This window comes from Barbus barbus, assembly GCF_936440315.1.
Source record: "Barbus barbus genome assembly, chromosome: 4".
Classification (NCBI taxonomy): Eukaryota; Metazoa; Chordata; class Actinopteri; order Cypriniformes; family Cyprinidae; genus Barbus; species Barbus barbus.
The window spans coordinates 23,109,211-23,129,133 of NC_136732.1; the positions used below are offsets into that span (position 1 = coordinate 23,109,211).

The following is a 19,923-nucleotide window of genomic DNA, read 5'->3' on the forward strand; positions in this document are numbered from 1 at the left end:
AGTTTAGCAAGTGATTCTCCTCTAACCTTGAAGAAGAATCCAACTCCACCCCTAGTTTCTGGCTCTGTTTGGTCGCTCATTGAATCTGAGAAGATGTCCTGGCTCTGATCGGCTCCTTCACCCTCTAATGCTTTGAGAGAGGACAGTGAGATCTCGATAAGGCTGTTGCGCTTGCCATTGAAAGCCGCTGCAGGAACGTCACTCTCAAAGGAGCATTCGGAAGGAGCTCCTGAGCTGCTGCCACCACCCTGGCGCTCCTTTCGGGGCAGAATCTGTGAGGATACGCTATCCAGTTCCATACTGAAGATTGTATGGTCCTCACTGGAGCCGGTGTCTGAGAAGTTGTCCTCTGGTCTAGCCAGGGACGAAGCTGAGCGGGACTCACTCTGACTGGAGGTACCTATGCTGAAAGAGGATGAATTCTGATCCCTGCATTGCCACGGGGACACTCTTCGCAAATGAGGAAGGTTGTCCACGCTTTGAGGGGGAGTTATAACTCTTGTGGAAACACGAGTCTTGAGCTCTGCAGGTCGAGGGTGGTGATGCAGTTTCGGGCTCTTTGGAGGTGCAGACTGTGCCCTACGGTGGGATGCAGGTGATTTGGGGGGAGCGGTGTTACTTGCAATCTTGCGAGATGGGGAAGGAGAAGAGGAGGCAGAGGGCAGGTCACGAGTGGACTCCCTTGACAAACGAGAAGGTGCAGTGTTTGAGGGTTTTGAGCTGGGTGGGATGACCCAAGCCTGATTGTTAGGAGCAGCCTTCTTCTTCATCAGCGTTTTCTGCTGCTCCGAGAGGCGCTGCATGTCATTTTGGAGAGAATTGAGAGCAGCACTTAGTTTAGACACAGCGTTGTTGTAATCTCCCAGAGGGGCCGTGCCTTTTCCTCCAGGAACTCCTACTCCAGCTTTTTCATTCTCTACTGGATTGTCCTGTTGGACAGAGGGCTTAATATTCCCCTCTTCTTCTACTGAGGGGCCCTTTTTCAACTGTTCCTCCTCTTGCTGCTCCTCACTCTCCAAGCGTGCCAGTTTCTCCTCTAGCACCAAACGGCTGAGGTCATCTTCTACAGAGGAGGTACCAACCTCCCCTTGACGTCCTTCCTTGTCTTCCCCATCCTCCTGCTCCTTCTTTAACTGCAGGAAGGCACTTTTTCCCAGCCGTTGCCGGTGTTTGGCAAAGATGGCCTCTATACGCTTCTTCTGAGCCTCAATAGCTTTCCGCTTCTCCTCCAGCCTCGCCCCCAGCTCTGACATTTCAGTGCTGAGAGCAGGACTCTTACTGGGACTCTCCTCTGATTTCTTGGCCCATGTAATCATCTGTGGGGCCTGTGATTCATTGGGTCGTACCTGTTCTGGAACAAGTTTCTTCTTCCGTTCGGCAAAATTGGTCATCCTAACACCACTATCCGGTGTCTCTTCACCACGCTGTTGTGTTATGCGAGGGCCTGAGGCGGGTGTGGCAGGGGTGGAGTGAGTTTTTGGAAGATCTTCTGAGGCATCCGAATCCACACTTCCATCTCTTAATACGGAGTCGTCATCTCTGGATCCCTCTGAGGGGTGTCTGGTGCGGATGGGCTCTGGCGGGACTCCTGAGGATCGGTGGTAGAGCATTCCTGAGCGGGATGGGGCTGAAGAGCTGAGAGTCACTGGGCTGCCATTAAGTCTAGCAGTTGCTGAATCATCTAGTGAATGCAGGTAGAAACCATCGGCTGCCCCGTCTGGGTGAAGGCGAGGCTCCATCTTCTCTTCGTTGTGGATGATCTGCAGTGCCTCTTCAATGGTTGGTAGATCTCCTGTTTCACTATCATCAATGCCGTTCTCTTCAGCCAGCATCGGACGAGTTCGAGTGGCCCAAGAAGCTCTTTGAGGGCCATTAGGCCCAGGAGCCATACTAAGCAAGTGGCTGAGGTCCTCTGGGGGTGTGTAGGGGACATGTGTCATGGATTGACCAGCAGGGTTAAGATTGTCCGAACTGACAGACCGAGTTATAACAGGGTTCCCCATCACAATGTCCACATCACTGTCCAGTCCAAAAGGAATACTAAAGGACACCGCAGAGGACAGGGGACGGCTGAAGAGCCATCAAGAAAAAAAAAAAAAAGATTAATTCACCCAAAAAGTATTAATATGAACAGAAAAATGCATAAAAGACTGAAGTACCTTACCTAGTTGGTTTCTTAGTACAAGTTCTTCCTGCTGCCTCTACATGAGACATTGAGGTAGACTGAGTCAGAGATCCTGATCATAGAGACAACACAAACACACACATGACTGGATGACACATGCAACATGCAAACACAGACCACGTGATTGTTCCTTTATGCAAACAAGAATAAACACAGTTTGTACATACATTACAAAGAATGGAACAAACAAATAATGGCAAATGATGACTCGAGACAGGGTGAAAGCACCTCACCTGTTGCTGCAGTCACAGAGGAAGAGATGGGCAGGAAAGGCTTTTTGAAGATAGATGGAGAACCACTGGCACATAAAAGACAAGTAAATAACGGTAAGCTTCAGCCTTGATTTTATTAAGGCTCATTTAAGTGATCATTTAAAAATAAAAACTGAATTTGCTTGGGTATAATTTTGTGCATTCTTAGCAGCAACTCTGACAGTTTATGATTTCAAATTATATGGTTTTTATACAACCAAATGCCAAAAATTCAGTTGTACCTGTTGCTTGACCCGCTGTTGCCATTGCTGGTCCTTCCAGATGTTTCTAAAAGAGTAAAAAAAAATTAAAAAAAAAGGAAAAAAGAACTTCATCTTACACATCCCTTTTTAACAGACTGTAACTGAAGAAAACTAAAAAGGAACAAAAAAAAATTACAAATCTACAGGAAAATAAACTATTCATTCATCAAGACATACACTTACCAGTCAGCTCAGAGTCCTGCAGGGGCTGAACAAACTCTGGCTTTGAGACCTCAAACCAATACAAGAGCTCTGCCAGAAAGCTCAGTATGTTTGTCTAGAAAGAGAAAAACACACTACATATAAAATACCATAGTATGTCCCATTGTCCTATATAATTATTGAAATCATCCCATTATAATCAAGTGAAGTGAATCCACAGTTGATGTTTCTTCAGCACTTATTGTTACTGAATGGTGTAAAGACTAATCTTAAGGTGTCTAATTCACAATGGCAATGAAAAAAAATGCTACACTGTGCAAGCCTATGGCCCCATTTTTGATGCACTGGCATACTGCATACTTAGAAGCATATTTTAACATAACCAACACAGTACATAATCTGTCCTTGTTTTACTAACTGTACTACACTATACAGACTCCCTCTCCTATTCATGTTTTAATTTAGGTTTCTATATACCTTTAATTCTGCTGGGCTGTAGAGCATATCCTCCAACACTAGAGGGCAGCAGCTCTTCAAGCAGCTGTCACAGAACTCCCGAATCAGCTGTAGGTTGTACAGGCTGTCAGCCACAGACATGGAGTCCTTCATACATACATCTAATAGGACAAAACAATTAAATCAATTACTTACACATCTACAAAATGACAGATTTAGATTTGAAATGTGACCATACCCTCTAATCTCAGTAGACCAGGACAGTAATAGTGAATAACTGCAGCAATAGCACATCCGTTTGAGAGATCCTTCACTTCATTCACCACAGGAAAATAGGGTTTGAGCTTAGACTGCATCCTGTCCTTCCTGTACCGGATCTGAACAAGAAAAATATTGTGTTGAACTGCAATAAATGGATCAAGTGCTATGTTGCTTGTTACTCAATATTGTTATTGTGAAACTATTCATTTTTCATTGACAGGGAATTTTGTGCAACTGCATAAATAAAGATGGAAACATATCCATATCAAAGAAACAAACACCAAATGAAAAATGCATACAAACAACCAGATGGCAATAAATGTCCAAGAGAGAGAAAAAAAAAGCCACAAAAACAAAAATCCAAGCAAGCAGTGCATGAAGACAAAATGCAGTAAAAGCGAATGAGACATAAGTTGAGGAACAGCAAGGACATTGTTAACGGGAAGTTGGACAGCAAACACTCAAGAGACTTAGTCTTCAATAGTTCAGAGCAATGAACAGAGGCAGCTGTGTGAATAGACAACACCTGATACATCAGTAGTGACCTTTTCCACTTGATACACACAACATGCACTAGGAGATAAGTGCACTAATAACACAGCCACACTATATTCACTTAACCACCATAGACTATGGTTTAATTTACATGCCATGTTTATTTCTTGCTTGTTTTTTGTAATGCAAATGATGATGCAGGATATTGAGACAACTGACAAAATATTGAGACAACTGACACTACTCCTCTAATGGAAGAAGTGTTCTCAGAAAACTATGATACTAAACAATACGGTCTTGGATTCCAATTTTGGTTCACCCAGAGAATATATCTAAATCGAAGTCATGTCCCTCAAGAAATCCAGAATCTTTTAAATGCAGAATCTACAGTGCCGGAACAAGGACTTGATGCAATGAAACTACAACTACATCTCAGAAAAACAGCAGTGCAATATTGAGGATACATATGTGCCATGATAAAATACACAGGCTATCAACAAAAAGCTGCATCTTTACTTTTTATTTTCTATTACTATAAACTTAATTTTTCATCTAATAGATGCATAAATGTCCATGATAGGACTCTAAAATTGAGACATGATTTAGATTAATTGCTCAAACAGGGTCAAAGGAATCAAATTCTATGTAAAATGGACTGCCAGCAGGAGGCGAAAGAGGACAGATTTATATGGGTTTAGGACAGGAAAATGGAGGAAAGAAGGTGGAATGGAAGACAAGAGAAAGACTTACAGGAACAAGTTTCCAGTACCAGCGGGTGGGACACTGTCAGAAAGAAGTGAAGGAATATGAGAGGAGAGAGAAAGGTAGAAGGGGAAGTGAGGAGGAGGAAGAGGATAGGATAGGTATTTAGACAGCAAAGTAGACCTTGAGGAAAAAGATAGTGCTCCTAAAGAAAATAAGTGGCTGTTTGTGTAGAGGTGTAGGGGTCAAGTTATCGTACACATGTGCCCTTTGAGCTTTTTGTGAGCAAGTCTGTATGTTTGTTTAGGAGTGTTTCTTACCGAAGGTTGAACAGGCTCTGGTTCAGTACTAGGCTGAGATGCATCATTTATTGTACCTTCTGTTTGTTCTTTCAGTTTTTGATTCAGCTACACAAAAGAAAAACAAAAAACACCTTATGACAATGACATCAAAGTAAAAATCAAAGCAGTCTACACAACTTTATTTGCTGAAGCACACACCCAGAGCTTCATTTGTAAAGGTGTTCCACAGGGTTCTATTTTAGGACCAGTAATATTATATATTAGAGGGTCGTTAGTACATATAAACAGAGAAGCGTAAGGTATAGTTCACCCAAAAATGAAAATGGTCATGTTGTTCCAAACTTGTTTGATTTTCTTGCCTTCATAGAACACATAGAATATTCAAGGTGCTTTCCCATTTAAAGTGTGATTGGGACAGAACGTTTAAGCTGAAAAACTACAAAAAAGCACTATACAAGTATAATAAAAGTAGCCCATATGACTATGTTTCAAGTTTTCTGAAGCAATGTGATAGCTTTATGTGAGAAACTTTAAGTTAAAATTTTAAGTTATTCCTAGATAATGTTACCCATCATAAAATTATTTGGAATATTGCAGATTATGTTAAGCATCATTCAAAATCATAAATGTTTGGAACAAGTGAGTGAGTAAATTGCTATACATTTGACTATTTTAAACATTGTAAACTATTATTTTTAGTTAGATTTCTGGGTTATGAGAGTTTATAAGTGTTATTTGAGCTCCAAGAAACTGTGTTGCTTAAGTTCTTTCTAAGACTCACCATGTTCACCCAGGAAAGCAGGGCTCTGTCCCAGGTTGCATCTGTACCAAGCAGCTCCGATCCGCTGCTCGTCAAGACTGTGCTCACTGTCTCCATGGCACCCACTGCCATTAAGGCATCCATCAACTCCAAGTGGGCACTCTGTACCAATCAGAGGAAAACAAACAGGACTGTCTGAGCATAGAGAAAACCCAGCTGTCATTTCGAACACTGACCTAATGTAATAACACTGTCTAGTAACATTCAGAACAGCATCAGAAAGCAAGGCCTTTCTAATGCCACAGGGCTCTTGAAGGAATGTTTGGTTTTCTGCATAAGTGTACATGACACTGCAAGAGAGATACAGTATACAGAGTAAAAGACTCAGAGCAAAGGAAAAATAATGTGCCATGACTTGCATGCATATGCATTGTTCTGCTGCGTAATGCATCCTTGAAGCACAGTGCAATCAAACAGCAAGACATGAATCAATATTCAATACTGACTTCCTGGGGTTTCTTTTCTCTTTTTAAGTGTTGCAGCAGTATCGTTCCCCTCCCTCTTCTTCGCTCCCTCTCTCAATGATATATTGCAGTATGACTCATGTGTGACAGACTCCAGGATACAAGGCAGTGCTGCAGAACAGCTCAATGGGGACTCCAATTCCAAACCCCCAGCATTCCACATTTGTGTTGCAGACAGTATGCGTTTGTGTGTGTGCTGGGGTTTCTGGGCACATTGGATATATTGGTACCAAACTGTTGTTAAAAGTCAATTGTAATTATGTCAAAATTTCAAATTATTTTAAACTAGCATACATTGTGAATTCATGCACATGCTCAATGAAGATAATCTGCGTGTCTGCATCTTGGTCAAAATGGCAATTTGGCAAAGTAAGATCACATTAACACACATTTAAGAAGTGCGCTCATTTGCATCTGTTTTCCGGTGATAGCTAATTTGACACTGTGACAGTGTTATTGGTATCGACAACTGATGTTTTGGTATTGTTTCATCACCACTACTCACAAACCCATCTTTCTTGTCCACTAACATCATCATCCCAGACACTGTAACAGAAACGATATTCTACAGAGGACACAGATGATGAGGATTGTTCTTCATCCTCTCAGTCCATTAAAGTGAGGCTGCTCACGCCCAAGCCCATTAAAAACAACCTAACCACATTATCAGCTGAGTCATAGAGAGCACCTTAGCTGCGATAAGAGGGTTAAGCCATTAACTACCATCTGCACTTCAACCAGGGGATGTTTACTACCTGCAGCCCAAACCACTGAGTGTCAGTGTAGTCAATAGCAATTTACATCTAATGTTCAGGTGAACTTCATGAAAATAATAATGCAAAAGTGTAAATAATTTATACTGAATTTCATAAAAACACAGTAACTTTTTTTTGCATTACAGTCAAAATAATAAATGTTAATGTCCCAAAGCTTAATTTTATTGAAACAATGAAATGTGAATTTTCATTATACAAAAAGCAAAATATAAACTCTTGATTTTGGATAAAAATATATCCCAGACTGTGTGACACTCGCTCACACAGCAACACAATGTGAACACAAGGTCACTATAGTGGTTATTGAGGGGACATTTGACTCGATGTGAGGGTAAACACTCCTTCCATAGTCAAAATCAGCCAGAAGGTTGAGTTTTGACAGTAAAGAAAGGACATTTTTCAAGGACAAAACTAACAGGTTTCCTTTTGGTTTATGACTAAGGCAAACATGGCCAAAGACAATCATTCACTATCAGCTGGAGTAACGCCAGACATTTTCAGAGGGATTCTTTTCATGTTTTTTTTAAAGACAAAAATTCTGTTTTGTGAACATGAATGTCCTCACCTGACTGTCTTCACTGCCTTCCGTATTGGCCATGCTCAGCCTGCTATAATCATTAACTTCCAAACAGTCAAACAGGTCAGAGGGACACATTCCCTTATGCGGCCCGCCTCTCTACCACACACGGCTAATGCTAATCTGTCCCAACCAGTGTCTGCCCACTTACATGCAATACATGCAGCTTTCATCGTTTGCAAGCAGCCAGTAACGCGTTTATCCTGTTCAGTACGGTGACACACTTGAACGGCGGTGTCTTTCCGAACGTGAACTGAAGTGCTGACCTCTGCAGAGAGCCGAGGGAGGAGCAGCTCTGTCAGAAAGCATTTATATCTCAGCTTCCAGTGACTGGCTCAGTCAGGGACCCGTGTTCATGAGGATAAGGCACAGTGGGAGGGTTTCAGACAATCTCTGTGCTGCTTTACGAACAGATGTTCTGGTGCAAAGCGAAACAGGATGATAACATAAGTGTTGTATTTAGTGGCAATAAAAGTGTCAGAGATCATTTTTAAATGCATAAATTAGCAACAGTGTGGTCGAGTATACATCAAACAACATGTAACAAATGCCCATTAGCTTTTCTTAATATGGAAGCAATAAGGAAAGAGTACAGATGGGAAGAAAGAAAAAAAGGGCAAAAATTAAATATCTAATCTGCCATTAAAAAAAAAAACATTTGGGTCAGTAGAATTTTTTTTTTAACTCATGTTTTGTTCCAGGCACTTTGACATGGAGAGGATTTTCTGAAAATGCCAGCTAATGTTATTGCACTGGAATAAAACTTTCTGACTTTGCTTACACAGAGTATAACAACTTTCAGATTTTTTTTTTTTTTTTATGCTTTATAAACAAAAATTTGAAAATCTTTCTATAATCTTGTTTTCTTTTGAATAGGACAGGCTTTATGTTTCTTAAAGGATTTCCAGCAAAGCTTGGAATAAAATTCTTTTGCATTAAATTGATTAAAAGTGACAGCACAGACACTTTTAAATGTTACAAAATTTGGAATGGAACTTTCTATTAATCAAAAAACACAATGTATTTCCAATGAAAACAAAAGTACACAAAAATACTAAGCAACTCTTTTCAACATTAATCAACATTGCAAATCAGCATATTATAATTATTTCTGAAGGATCATGTGACACTGACTGGAGTAATGATGCTGAAAATTCAGCTTTGATCACCAATAAATTACACTTCAAAATTCACTCAGAAAAAAAAAAGGTTTTTTAATTGTATTAACAATTTCACAATTTTACAGTTTTTACATCAAATAAATGCAGCCTTGGTGAGCAAAAGAGACATTTTCAAAAACATTTTTAAAAATCTTATCGACCTCAAACCTTTGAATGGAAAACTGACCATGCTTAAAGCTGAAAAAAGAGTGCACTATAGCCCCATTTACCAAATTAATAAAAAAATTAAAAATTGTGTCTGATCGGTAAGAAACTACTGCAGAGCTCTACTCTGTTATGCAGTATAGTAATTATACAGAGAAGTGGGGATTCACGACAAAAGAGAGGAATGAAAGCGAGAGGAGACAGGAGGGGGCTTGGATTTCCCGTCCCGACACTCCAGGACTCACTAAGCCGAATCACAAGTTTCCTAATGAGAGGGGAGCAGGACCAACACTGGAACACAGAGCACAACCGGCCAGCCAAATCACCATAACAACCAGTATGACCCACAATGCACCTCACCACAGTTTAGAGCGCACAGATGAAGCTTGAAATGCTGAGGTAGCACAACAGCTAGTCCTAATTCTGCCGTCACCACAAGCTCAGGCAGTCCTGTGACAACCGCCAAAATACTCCACTGGCAGGACAAAGGCAAAACAAAAGTTCACTGTGGTTATTATAACTGTGTGGGAAAAACAGATGCTTATTTCTAACCCCCCAGCCCTCAGTGTGCCACAGACAGGAGGATAAGGCAGCCAGGGGCGCAGCAGGGGGTGATTTACAGGAAACCCTGCAGCCCTGGACCTTATGAACTCATTCTCCAAGCACATGCATATGCATATAAACACATACTGTATACTGAAAACATTTCTAATATGAAAATCAGTCATGTTTGTTATTGATAAAACCAAGCAGCAGAGCACAAAGCAGTGCTTAAATACTAAAGAATGCAGCTCTGAGTCTCACAGCTCTACAGGAATTTCAGGAAGACGGCAATAATCTGACTTCCAAATTCCCCAGTTTAGTTCTGGTTACACAAACTCCAGCCATTTATGACAATTTCCTCCAGAATATCTTAAACAAAACAACAACAGCAGCAGCCTGAGTCTCTCATGGAACTACATGTATGCAGCTCACAGGAAGCCCTTGACAGCACTGCAGAATTAATAATAAACACAAAAATAGACATACAGATTGTAAATCGATGAATCAGTGAGCAATTTGAGAGACCCCGTTTCCTTGTTCAATAAAATAAAACAAAATAAGCTAAAATAAAATAAAATTTAAATCCTAAGTAATATAGCATAGTTGGCATGTCTGGTTGTTAATATTCAGAAGTATGATGATTCTGAGTCTGGATCACAGATTATCACTTGACAGCATTGCAGAATAAATAATACTACACAAAAATGGAAGTACAGATTATAAATTAAAGCATCTGTGACATCTTGCTTCCTTTTTAATAAATTATGATAAAATAAATTTAAAATTAAGATTAAGATTAAAAATAAAGATAAAAAATAATGAGTAATGATGATAAAGTAATAAAATACACCCCTCAGATCAGCTGAACAGTTAATACTCTTGTTATTATTGTTAACAGTGAATATTGTTAATATTCAGATGCATGATAATGCGGAGTCTGATGGTATTGTACTTGAAGGTATTGCAGATGGACACGCAGATTATAAATCAATGCATCTGTGAGCCTTTTTCAATGAATTGAAATGTAATGAAATAGACATCACACATCAGTTGAACTGAATTGAAATGTGGCATGTCTGGTTGTTACTATTCAGCTGGATGATGACGTGGAGTCTGGATCACAGATTATCACTAATCTTCACAGATCTTTATCTTCTATGGGGGCTGGGCTCTGCACCGCATCCGAGCGGAAAATGTCAAACCTGCAGAGATGTGAACAGCTAACCGGGAAGGTCACAGCAATGTGTCTCCTGATGTTCCTTAATTCAGAGTGAATTATGTCCTCCCTGTTCCACATAGAGTGGAAGACCAAAAATGTGCTTTGCATCATGAAGTCAGATGCATTTGTATAGCGCTTTATAGAACACAGGCTGTTTCAAAGAGAAATAAACGGCAAAATAAGTGTTGCAAATTTCATCAGTTTCATCAATTATAGCTGTAAAGCAGCTCTACAGAAAACAACATTGTCATTATTTAGCTTAATTTAGCTCACTGTTGATTAAATTTAGTTCAATAACAGTGTCAATGTTAAAAGGTTCAACAAATATGAAATGATCAGATGGTAACACCATGGGATTATGGTATACTATGGTATTATCATGGTGCATGTCCAAAAAAGAATTGAATACAAGTGTAAGTACATCAAGTTTTAGCTGTCACACTTTCTGTGCAGGAAGTATGCCAAATTTTGATGCATATTCATTGCTAAAAACGACTACAGCTCCAAAGCCGTTTACTGGCCTTGTTTCAGACTGCTGCGCCTCCATCCTAATTCTACATCATGACCCACTTTCATCACACTGCTACAGCAGCCAGTCAGCCAGCCAGCCACCCCCACATCCAGGCCTGCGAAGCGCACCACGAGCAGCCAGACAGCACCAGATGAGCCCAGAGCTCACCAGCACAGCTCGCCGAGCACATCATGACACCAGCAGCCGGAGTCCCAGACAGAGACAGCAGAGATGAACATTCTCCTGCCACAAGCACCACACGCTATCATGCATCCTCAGAGGACTCAGCACTCAGAGATGGCTCTGTTGGAGAACTGACGCTGGAACAAATACACAGAATTTAAATTGGGTATAATGGGGACGAGACAAAGCAAGAAATGGATCACTGCGGAGAATGGTTACAAAAAAAAAGAAGCCATACGGCTTGTAGGGCTGTTATCAGGGTCCAAAATTATCTCTTTGCCAAATTTGTCAAAGGGTACAGCTTTTCAAAGCTGTTGCAAGGTCATCGTCTCAACCACTGTTATTATAATCAATTTATCTGTGAGCAATTCATGGGACGCCTTGTTTCTTTAAGAAAAAAAACTGTTACTTTAGAATCACTGACTTACAGTTTTAGTTTTATACTATGAATCACTTTTTGTTTTGATTTTCCATTTTTATAACACAATACTTTCTATTTTGAAATTACTTCAGATTATTTAATAATTTAACTCTACTTGAATTCTATTTAATAATTTAATTCTCGTTTTAATTATTGTGTTTTGGTCCGTTTTATTCATTTTTATAATATAATATATATATATATATATATATATATATATATATATATATATATATAGATTATTATTATTATTATTAGTATTATTATTATTATTTCTGTTAGGTTTTATTTTTTAATTTAACCTTTTTTCTTCTTTTTTTGGATTTTCCAGTTAACTATAATAACCCTGCAAAACAATAAAACGAACAACTAAAAACAAATATATTTATTAAAAAAAAAAAAAGATCTTAAAGTGTTACTCCACCCCAAAATGCAAATTCTGTCATTGATCACTTACCCCCATGCCATTCCAAACCCGTAAAAGCTTCATTCGTCTTCAGAACATAATTTAAGATTACAACTTTATTCAACAATTCGTCTCATCCGCGTCAGTGTAGCGCCATTTTGGGCAGTTTCCACTGAACGCAAACAGCGTATTATGTTCTGTGTCAGCCGCACCTCACGCACACCTCAAAATGGTGCTACAGAGAGACGAATTGTTGAATAAAGTTGTCATTTTTGTTTTCTTTGCATACAAAAATTATTCTCGACGTTTAACATTCAGATTGAACCACTGATGGCAGATGGACTATTCTGACGTCTTACTTTTCTGGGCTTTGACAGTGGTATTTACTTGGCAGTAAATGGGACAGTCACAAGCCTCCTGGTTTTCATCCAAAATATCTTAAATTGTGTTCCGAAGACGAACTAAGCTTTCATGGATATGGAACGACATTAAGTGATTAATGACAAAATTTTCATTTTGGGGTGGAGTAACCCTTTAACACTAGAACCGCCACGGGGTAAATTTTACCCGTGGCTGTTTTTCAAATGTACACAACAGATTTTCATCAAAACATTCAAGTCTCCCAGTCTAAAATTATGTAAATTACAATCCAATGTTGTTAAAAATTATTTAGATAAAACCAGATTAAAAAAACGGATCTTTTATACCTATAAGCGCCGCACGGGTCAAATTTAAAATGCATGTATTTTCGCGCTGTCATTTTCTTGCCGCTGATGTTTTAACATTGTACATTTCTAGGCAACGCCGTTCACTCACTGATTTAGCGGTTATCAGTTTCATAAATAAAGTCAAAATGACTAAAAGGTGGCGATTTATGGAAGGTAGGTATTAGAAACACTAAATGCCATGAGTGATGGAGAGTCTGATGGTTAAGTTAAGCGTCCTGGGTCGGCTTAGCATTTGACGGCTCATCTGACAGTGATCCAGACATCATATTTAGATGTTTTAGCCTAATGTTACTCGTAATTGGTCAAACTTTGGTTTTATTATTTAATTTTTGTCTTGCCATATCGTTTATTGTTCGCTACTATGTTGCCATTTATTCTAGTCTGGCCGTTTTTTGAAGAAAAAAAAAACAAAACAATCTATGATGTAATGAATAAAACATTGTTTTTTGATTACCCAAAGTTTATTGGTGTTGTTCTCTTATTCAAATTATAAATTATATAACTAAACAAATTAATAATTGGGCCTAGGTGAAGCTGTGCACTTGAATTTGTCATAGCATCATCCTATACAGTGTGGTGAATTATTATTGCTCATTGTCTATTGGCTATTTTAGTAATTTAAATAACATGGGTTATCCTAATATATTGATTAATGACATTGTATTATAACATTACACTGCCCAAATATTTACTACCTTCTAATTTTTGTTGTCAGTGCAGGCTTTTTTTTTTTTTTTAAAGCTTACTGACCATAATGGATTAGTGTAGGCTGCATTAAAAAGTCTTGAACATAAAACAACAGGGTAAAAATATAGTTGACGACTAGACAATCATTTCATGACTCTAAACACTTCTTTGTGAAGACAGTGGCATAATACAGTGAAATAATATGTTCTTTAGCCATTTAAAAACAGTTGCCGTGTGTGTGGGTAAAATATACCCGCTGGCGCTTTTAGGTATACAGCGATGAGTACAATGAGACAAAACAAATTGGTGAAATTTTATGTATAACGGGTCAAACATTTTATTGTGTTATTTACTGTAAACATTTGAAAAAAAATTTTAGCATCTAATATGTTGGTAGTTAATAACTTTTTACTGGCATCTACTAGCATTTAGCATCTAATAACTTTTCTACCAAGTAGGTAATCAGACAACTGTATTAAATCACCTGATTAATCAACCTGTCTGATATCACAATTAGTAATACCTATCACAAATTGTGACTTATTTATATTTGACAACACTGACGTCTATCAGCTGGTATGTTTTGGTTAAATCCTGGTAAGAGGAACCAAAGGAGAATCAAACACTCCATTAGTGTCCATTAAAGCCCTTCCTGCTGTGAGAAGGACCCTCTCTGACAAGGAGGAAAGTGCTACATCAGTAGAGGGTCTGCTGTCTTTTGTCTGGTTATTGTTTTAAGGCCTGATCCCTCGACCCTGCCACTATTTGTCAGCCCCTGCATTGTGTCTCTCCGCCCACCCCAGCGAGCCTGGTCTTAGCATGCGGTTTTTCAATAACTATCCTGTCCCTTACAGCTGGATCTACTCAGGGGATTGCTGGAGAGGGGGAGCTGCTTTATATGCTATAATCCCTGGAATCCAAGCATAAACAGGAGCCGCCCCTCCCCAAAACCCCCTTTACCTCCAGAAACCATCCCCCAGTGCTGCAGAGAAACCATCCACATGTGTCCTAATTCAAAGAAGGTCAATTGATTGTGACTTTTGGCAGGCCAAATCAGCTTTGTTTTGATCGGAGCTGCAGGACTACAATGAGACATCTAAGATCAATAAATCACAGAAACATCGCTTGTGTCCCAAAACCTACTGAGGTTCCTGCCTAGACAATATTTTTTGACATCATGGGCATTTCTTGATACAAATTCTAGATATGGCCAAAGAAGACTACAGACATACCAACTCGGTGCAATCAGACATTACTATGAATGTAAGAAAGTGACAAAATATAGGAGAATAAATCCTGGCTCCAAACTAAAAGAGCCAATCACCAACTGGTCAAGTCTTCGGCTGGACCATCCTAACATATGAGGCTTTTTAATGCTAATTTAAGCATTAAGCCCAAAGTATACCTCCCCTTTTACGCTTACGCAAGGGTACACGTGACATGAATCGCATCATCAGAACAATATGCTCACAGAGAGGGTATGAGACAGCTCGGCTTTGGTTTAAAATAATTCAAAAATATTTGTTATCAGTCATGACTAAACGGGGAAAAATAGAGCAGACACTGAACATGGATGAAGCTTTCTAGAGCGCATTTGTCGACCGCCCGCGTTCACGCACAACTTCAAATAAAGAATACTTTTGAAAGGCTACGTGTTCAACTGTATGCATACGCTAGCGTACAAAAATTAAGTATACTTAGGCCTTTCGAAGAAACAACATTTATGGGACATTTTCACGTCAGATTTTGTTACTGAAATGAGTTTGACAATACAGGGCTCTAGACTCATTCTTCCCACTGGTCGCAATTTTGCGACTACCTTTCTCAGTTGGTCACACCAGCACATAATTTGGTCGCAATTTTTTTTTTTTTTTTTTTGCTACAACATTTGATTAATCAATGCATGCTGATGAACTTATCATAGTTTATAATTATATGGTAACGAAAGTGTTCAACACTCAACCTGTTCTTTTTCATCAGTATTATTTGTGATTTAAATTGTGAACAAATTCCTTTTTTCGTGCGCTTTCACTTTCACTTTGAAATTCACGATCTTGGGGTCACGTTTTACAAGAAAAGATAATTGTCTGTTTTGCTTATATACAATGACAAACTAAACGAATAAGACGAGGCATGGTATAGTACACACCACATGCTGCAGTGGCATAGCCACAAGGGGGCCTGGAGGGGCCGAGGCCCCCTCATTTAAGATTTCTGATTGCTTAAAAAAAAACGTAAGATTTTAATCACACTTCCGCTTTCTTGAAGGCCCGGAGCGAGGTAGTGTTGTGCGTTTACTGACTCACCGCTGTTCACGTTTCAACCATTTCCACGAATATGTCGGTCAGGAATTAGTAACCATGGCATTTAAAGACACTGCCACCTTGGCCTCAACAGGAGCCTTACCAATTCACCGTATCCGCATCACTCTGACCAGCCGCAATGTCAAATCTCTGGAAAAAGCGTGTGCTGATTTGATCCGAGGTGCCAAAGAGAAGAGTCTGAAGGTGAAGGGACCTGTGCGTATGCCCACCAAGACTCTTCGAATCACTACTCGCAAGACTCCATGTGGTTCCAAGACCTGGAACAGATTCCAGATGCGGATTCACAAGTGCCTCATTGATCTACACAGTCCATCTGAGATTGTCAAGCAGATCACCAGCATCAGTATTGAGCCTGGTGTTGAAGTGGAGGCATCACCATTGCAGATGCATAATTGCTGTCTTCCCACTTAATCAGCTGTGTGTTTGCTATCAGCTCAATAAAATTGAGATAAAAAAAAAAAAAAAAAAAAATTTAAATCACACTTCCACATTCGAAAAGCGGAAGATGGAAATAGTAGCGCGGGGCCGTTCACATGTCGCGTATGTGAGTATGTTTTGAAAGCTGTGCGGACGCGGCTGTGCTTTTTTTTTTTACGCTAACGTACGCATACAGTTGTACGCACAGACTTGCAAAGTATACTTAATTTGACTCGTACGCATACACAGACTTTTGACTCATGTGCTTTGCGCCAAATTGCAAAACCTCAACTGGCCTGACGGGGCCAGTGTTTGCGCAATCTTTCGTCACGAGTTTAAACCCATATAAATATCTTTATATTCTTTCATGCTACATATTTTCTAACCTCTTAGCACAATCTCTCGTCTATGTAGGCCTCCATTGTCGCTGTAGCTAACCCGCATTCCGGTTTGTTCTGTTTATGCCATTTTTCTTCAGCTACCTTGTGAATCGATACCCCCACGGCAGGATTGCCACCTTGCAGATAAACTAATTACTGCAAGAGTTAAACGCACATGTGGTTACAAAAATCCGGCGGTGCGCGTACAATACATGCATACTATTCTGATGACGAAATTCGCGTCATGCGCACTATACGCCATCCCTCACGTACGCGTAAAAAGTGAAGTATACTTTGGGCGTAAAACGCCTCATTTAAATACGCCCCCACGTCTACGTCAACTGTGTGGGAAGATTTGCATAACTCCGCCCAAATGTATATGCAAAGAAAGAAGGCGTAACTTTTATTCTCGCTGTAGTATTAGGCTTGTTTGAGATGAGCAAAATCTGCGCAGAACCGATCACCGGTGATCAGCGCGAGATGCATGCCGGTTAGAAATGTGTCCGAGTGCGGTCCGCCTTGCTCTGATGTCATGCTGACGTATGTCAAAAATCTCTCGCGAGTGCAAGGCGCACGTGTCGGATTCTGCAGTCAAGCGCAGTTGCTCTCCACCAACTGCGCTGATCAAAAGCATCATGGGAAACGACTTGCTGACGACACAGCTTAATGCTCATTGGCTGCGAATGTCATCTGATATTTTTTCCCCTTAATCCTAAAAAGTCCATTACCTATAGTCTAATACTATTTACTTTTTCTATAGTAATTTATTAGTAATTAGGACATGTGCTTTATTTATTTACCCTTTTATTTTTATTTTCTTGGTTTGAAGTCCTGTTTGTTGTAATTTTCTCTTTATGTATTGTATGCTGGTGTTAATTTTGTACATTTACATTTTTGTACAACATTATTCCATTAAATAAATTAGTCAATCCATGAATACATGCATGCATAGGCTACATCTAATGTGACGGTTTTGCAATTAGGTCTCATGTTTGTGCGTTTTTATCTGAGATCTTTATGTCTTATTTCAGGAGTGCAGTAAACAAAGCCCACACATGCATGCTAATTTCTTTAAAATGTGTTTTTGTTTCATATTAATTTTGAATAATAATTTGCTGTACACACTTTTCCTAATCATTAAACATGAAATTCAAATTTACATTAAGGTGACAAACAATTGTGTAATATATTTATATGGAATATGTTTCATGTAAAAAAGGGATAGTTCACCCAAAGATTTTTTTGGGGGGGGTAAACTGTCCCTTAAGTAGGATACACATAATTAGGTTAATGAGCTGTGCCATATCCCACTCTGAAATGTTTAACCCATAATTAGGGATAACAGTGTAAATTTAGTGCAGCATCTGTGTGCTCCTCATTTCTCATTATGGCTTTGATTATAAAAGGCATCCACAAAGTGCGATAAAGAACGCGAACGCGATCTCTTCCATTGCTGACGTTTGCAGTCCAACGACACAACGAGATTCAGGAAGTGTCCGGCTTGCCTGCACTTTTTTCACTCCTCCCCTCACTGCAGCCGCCTACTCTCGACTAAATTACAGGCGAGGCAAGGCGCATCTCAAACAAGCCTATTGTTGCACCGCTGCCATGTCGTGGAGATGCTGTGTGTTTCCAAATATGGTAAAGGGCGTAACATTTCTGTCACACGCTTGAGGTTTTTGGCCAATCACAATGCACTAGATAGCTGACCGATCAGAGCACACTTTTGTAAACAATGAGCTTTGTAAAAATCGACGCGTTTCAGAAAAGCGAGGCAGAGAGGAGCAACAATAATGTACGGTATGTGGAAAATTATATTTTTTGAACCTTAAACTGCATAAGCACATTGAATTACACCAAATACACAAAACAATATTCTTTTTGGCATCATCATATGACCCTCTTTAAAAGACATAATTCAGTAAAATAGCAATTTGCACTGACACTATCGAATCAGGACAAAATTTGAACCAAACTGAGCTGAAAAATGACACCATTGTCTTCGGGGTAGAGCTACTTACAACTGAATTGAACTTGTTTTTGAATTGATGAACTCTGTTTTGTTTTTGAACAGAATCAACACTGGCCTAAACTGAGCTGAAAAATTATTGCCTCTATTGTCTTCTGTCTTTTGTTTTGTTTTATGTTTCAGTTTAAATTTTATTTGGTATAGTTTATTTATATATTTGGTATAAATCTGAATCTGTATTGTATAAAGCATTATAAAAATAAATGTGCCTCGACTTGAATATCGGCCCTTTATCTTAGCTACATGCTAACATCAGGATTAACCATGATAAATAGTAGAGTCTCTGGTGTGATTCATATGAGGAGGGATATTAACGCAGTACACAGGAATGTCAGCTAAACCTGCCGTCTATGAAGAGCATCTCAAATCAGTCACTTGAGGATTGGATTTCGATTCAGCGGCAGGCAACAAGTCAGCTCTGGGTATTAAGATACATAAGCCATTGTATCAACTCCAAACTCAGCTCTGTACATAATTCAGACAGGAATGTGCTGACACCGCTCATAAGACTTACCATTTTGATGGGCTTCTGTCGGAGCTCAGCCTCTGTCACAGAGGCATTCTGGTCTTTGGGTGTCAAGCCCTTCCTGCCCAGGACCTGTAGGAGTGCTGGGATGTCTTTGGGGGGCCCCTCGACCCCTGGGCTTCCACCCAGCAGAAGCCCATAAGTGCGACAGTAGAGCTCAGGGGACAGCAGGAGGCGCGTGACGGGAGGCTTCAGGTGCTCTTGCTCATACTGATCACAGTAGAACGGGTCTCGCAGCTCCACCGGAACATTCTCTGCAGGCGAGCGAGAGAGAGAGAAATACTCACACACTGCCTGCTGTATAGTATGCAGTATATATACACAAAGGACGTTCACTGAGATACTCGTAAACATCACTGCACAGCACCTCTAGTGTACATGTTAAAGACTATAACCGGTATGAGATTCTGAAGGTATAATAACCTTATAAGTGAAAGAGGCGTGACATACAGCCAAGTATGGTGACCCATACTCGGAATTTGTGCTCTGCATTTAACCCATCCAAAGTGC

At 39.7% G+C, this 19,923-nt stretch overlaps 1 protein-coding gene across 3 annotated transcripts in view; it reads right to left on the minus strand.

Annotated features, from left to right (window-relative positions):
- Positions 1-19,923, minus strand: part of LOC306868853 (calmodulin-regulated spectrin-associated protein 3-like) — a 46,346-nt gene that overhangs the window by 6,666 nt on the left and 19,757 nt on the right. The window contains exons 2-12 of one of the 3 annotated variants that reach the window (XM_079415262.1): positions 19,402-19,667; positions 5,859-5,999; positions 5,096-5,182; positions 4,824-4,856; positions 3,556-3,694; positions 3,339-3,478; positions 2,883-2,976; positions 2,679-2,724; positions 2,419-2,483; positions 2,165-2,237; positions 27-2,070 (exon numbers count right to left, since the gene is read on the minus strand). In XM_079415262.1, the coding sequence (XP_079271388.1) occupies positions 27-2,070; positions 2,165-2,237; positions 2,419-2,483; positions 2,679-2,724; positions 2,883-2,976; positions 3,339-3,478; positions 3,556-3,694; positions 4,824-4,856; positions 5,096-5,182; positions 5,859-5,999; positions 19,402-19,667 (3,128 nt within the window). Of the gene's footprint in view, positions 1-26; positions 2,071-2,164; positions 2,238-2,418; positions 2,484-2,678; positions 2,725-2,882; positions 2,977-3,338; positions 3,479-3,555; positions 3,695-4,823; positions 4,857-5,095; positions 5,183-5,858; positions 6,000-7,865; positions 8,047-19,401; positions 19,668-19,923 lie in introns of those variants that run through there. The other 2 variants (XM_079415264.1, XM_079415263.1) reach the window with 2 other exon arrangements.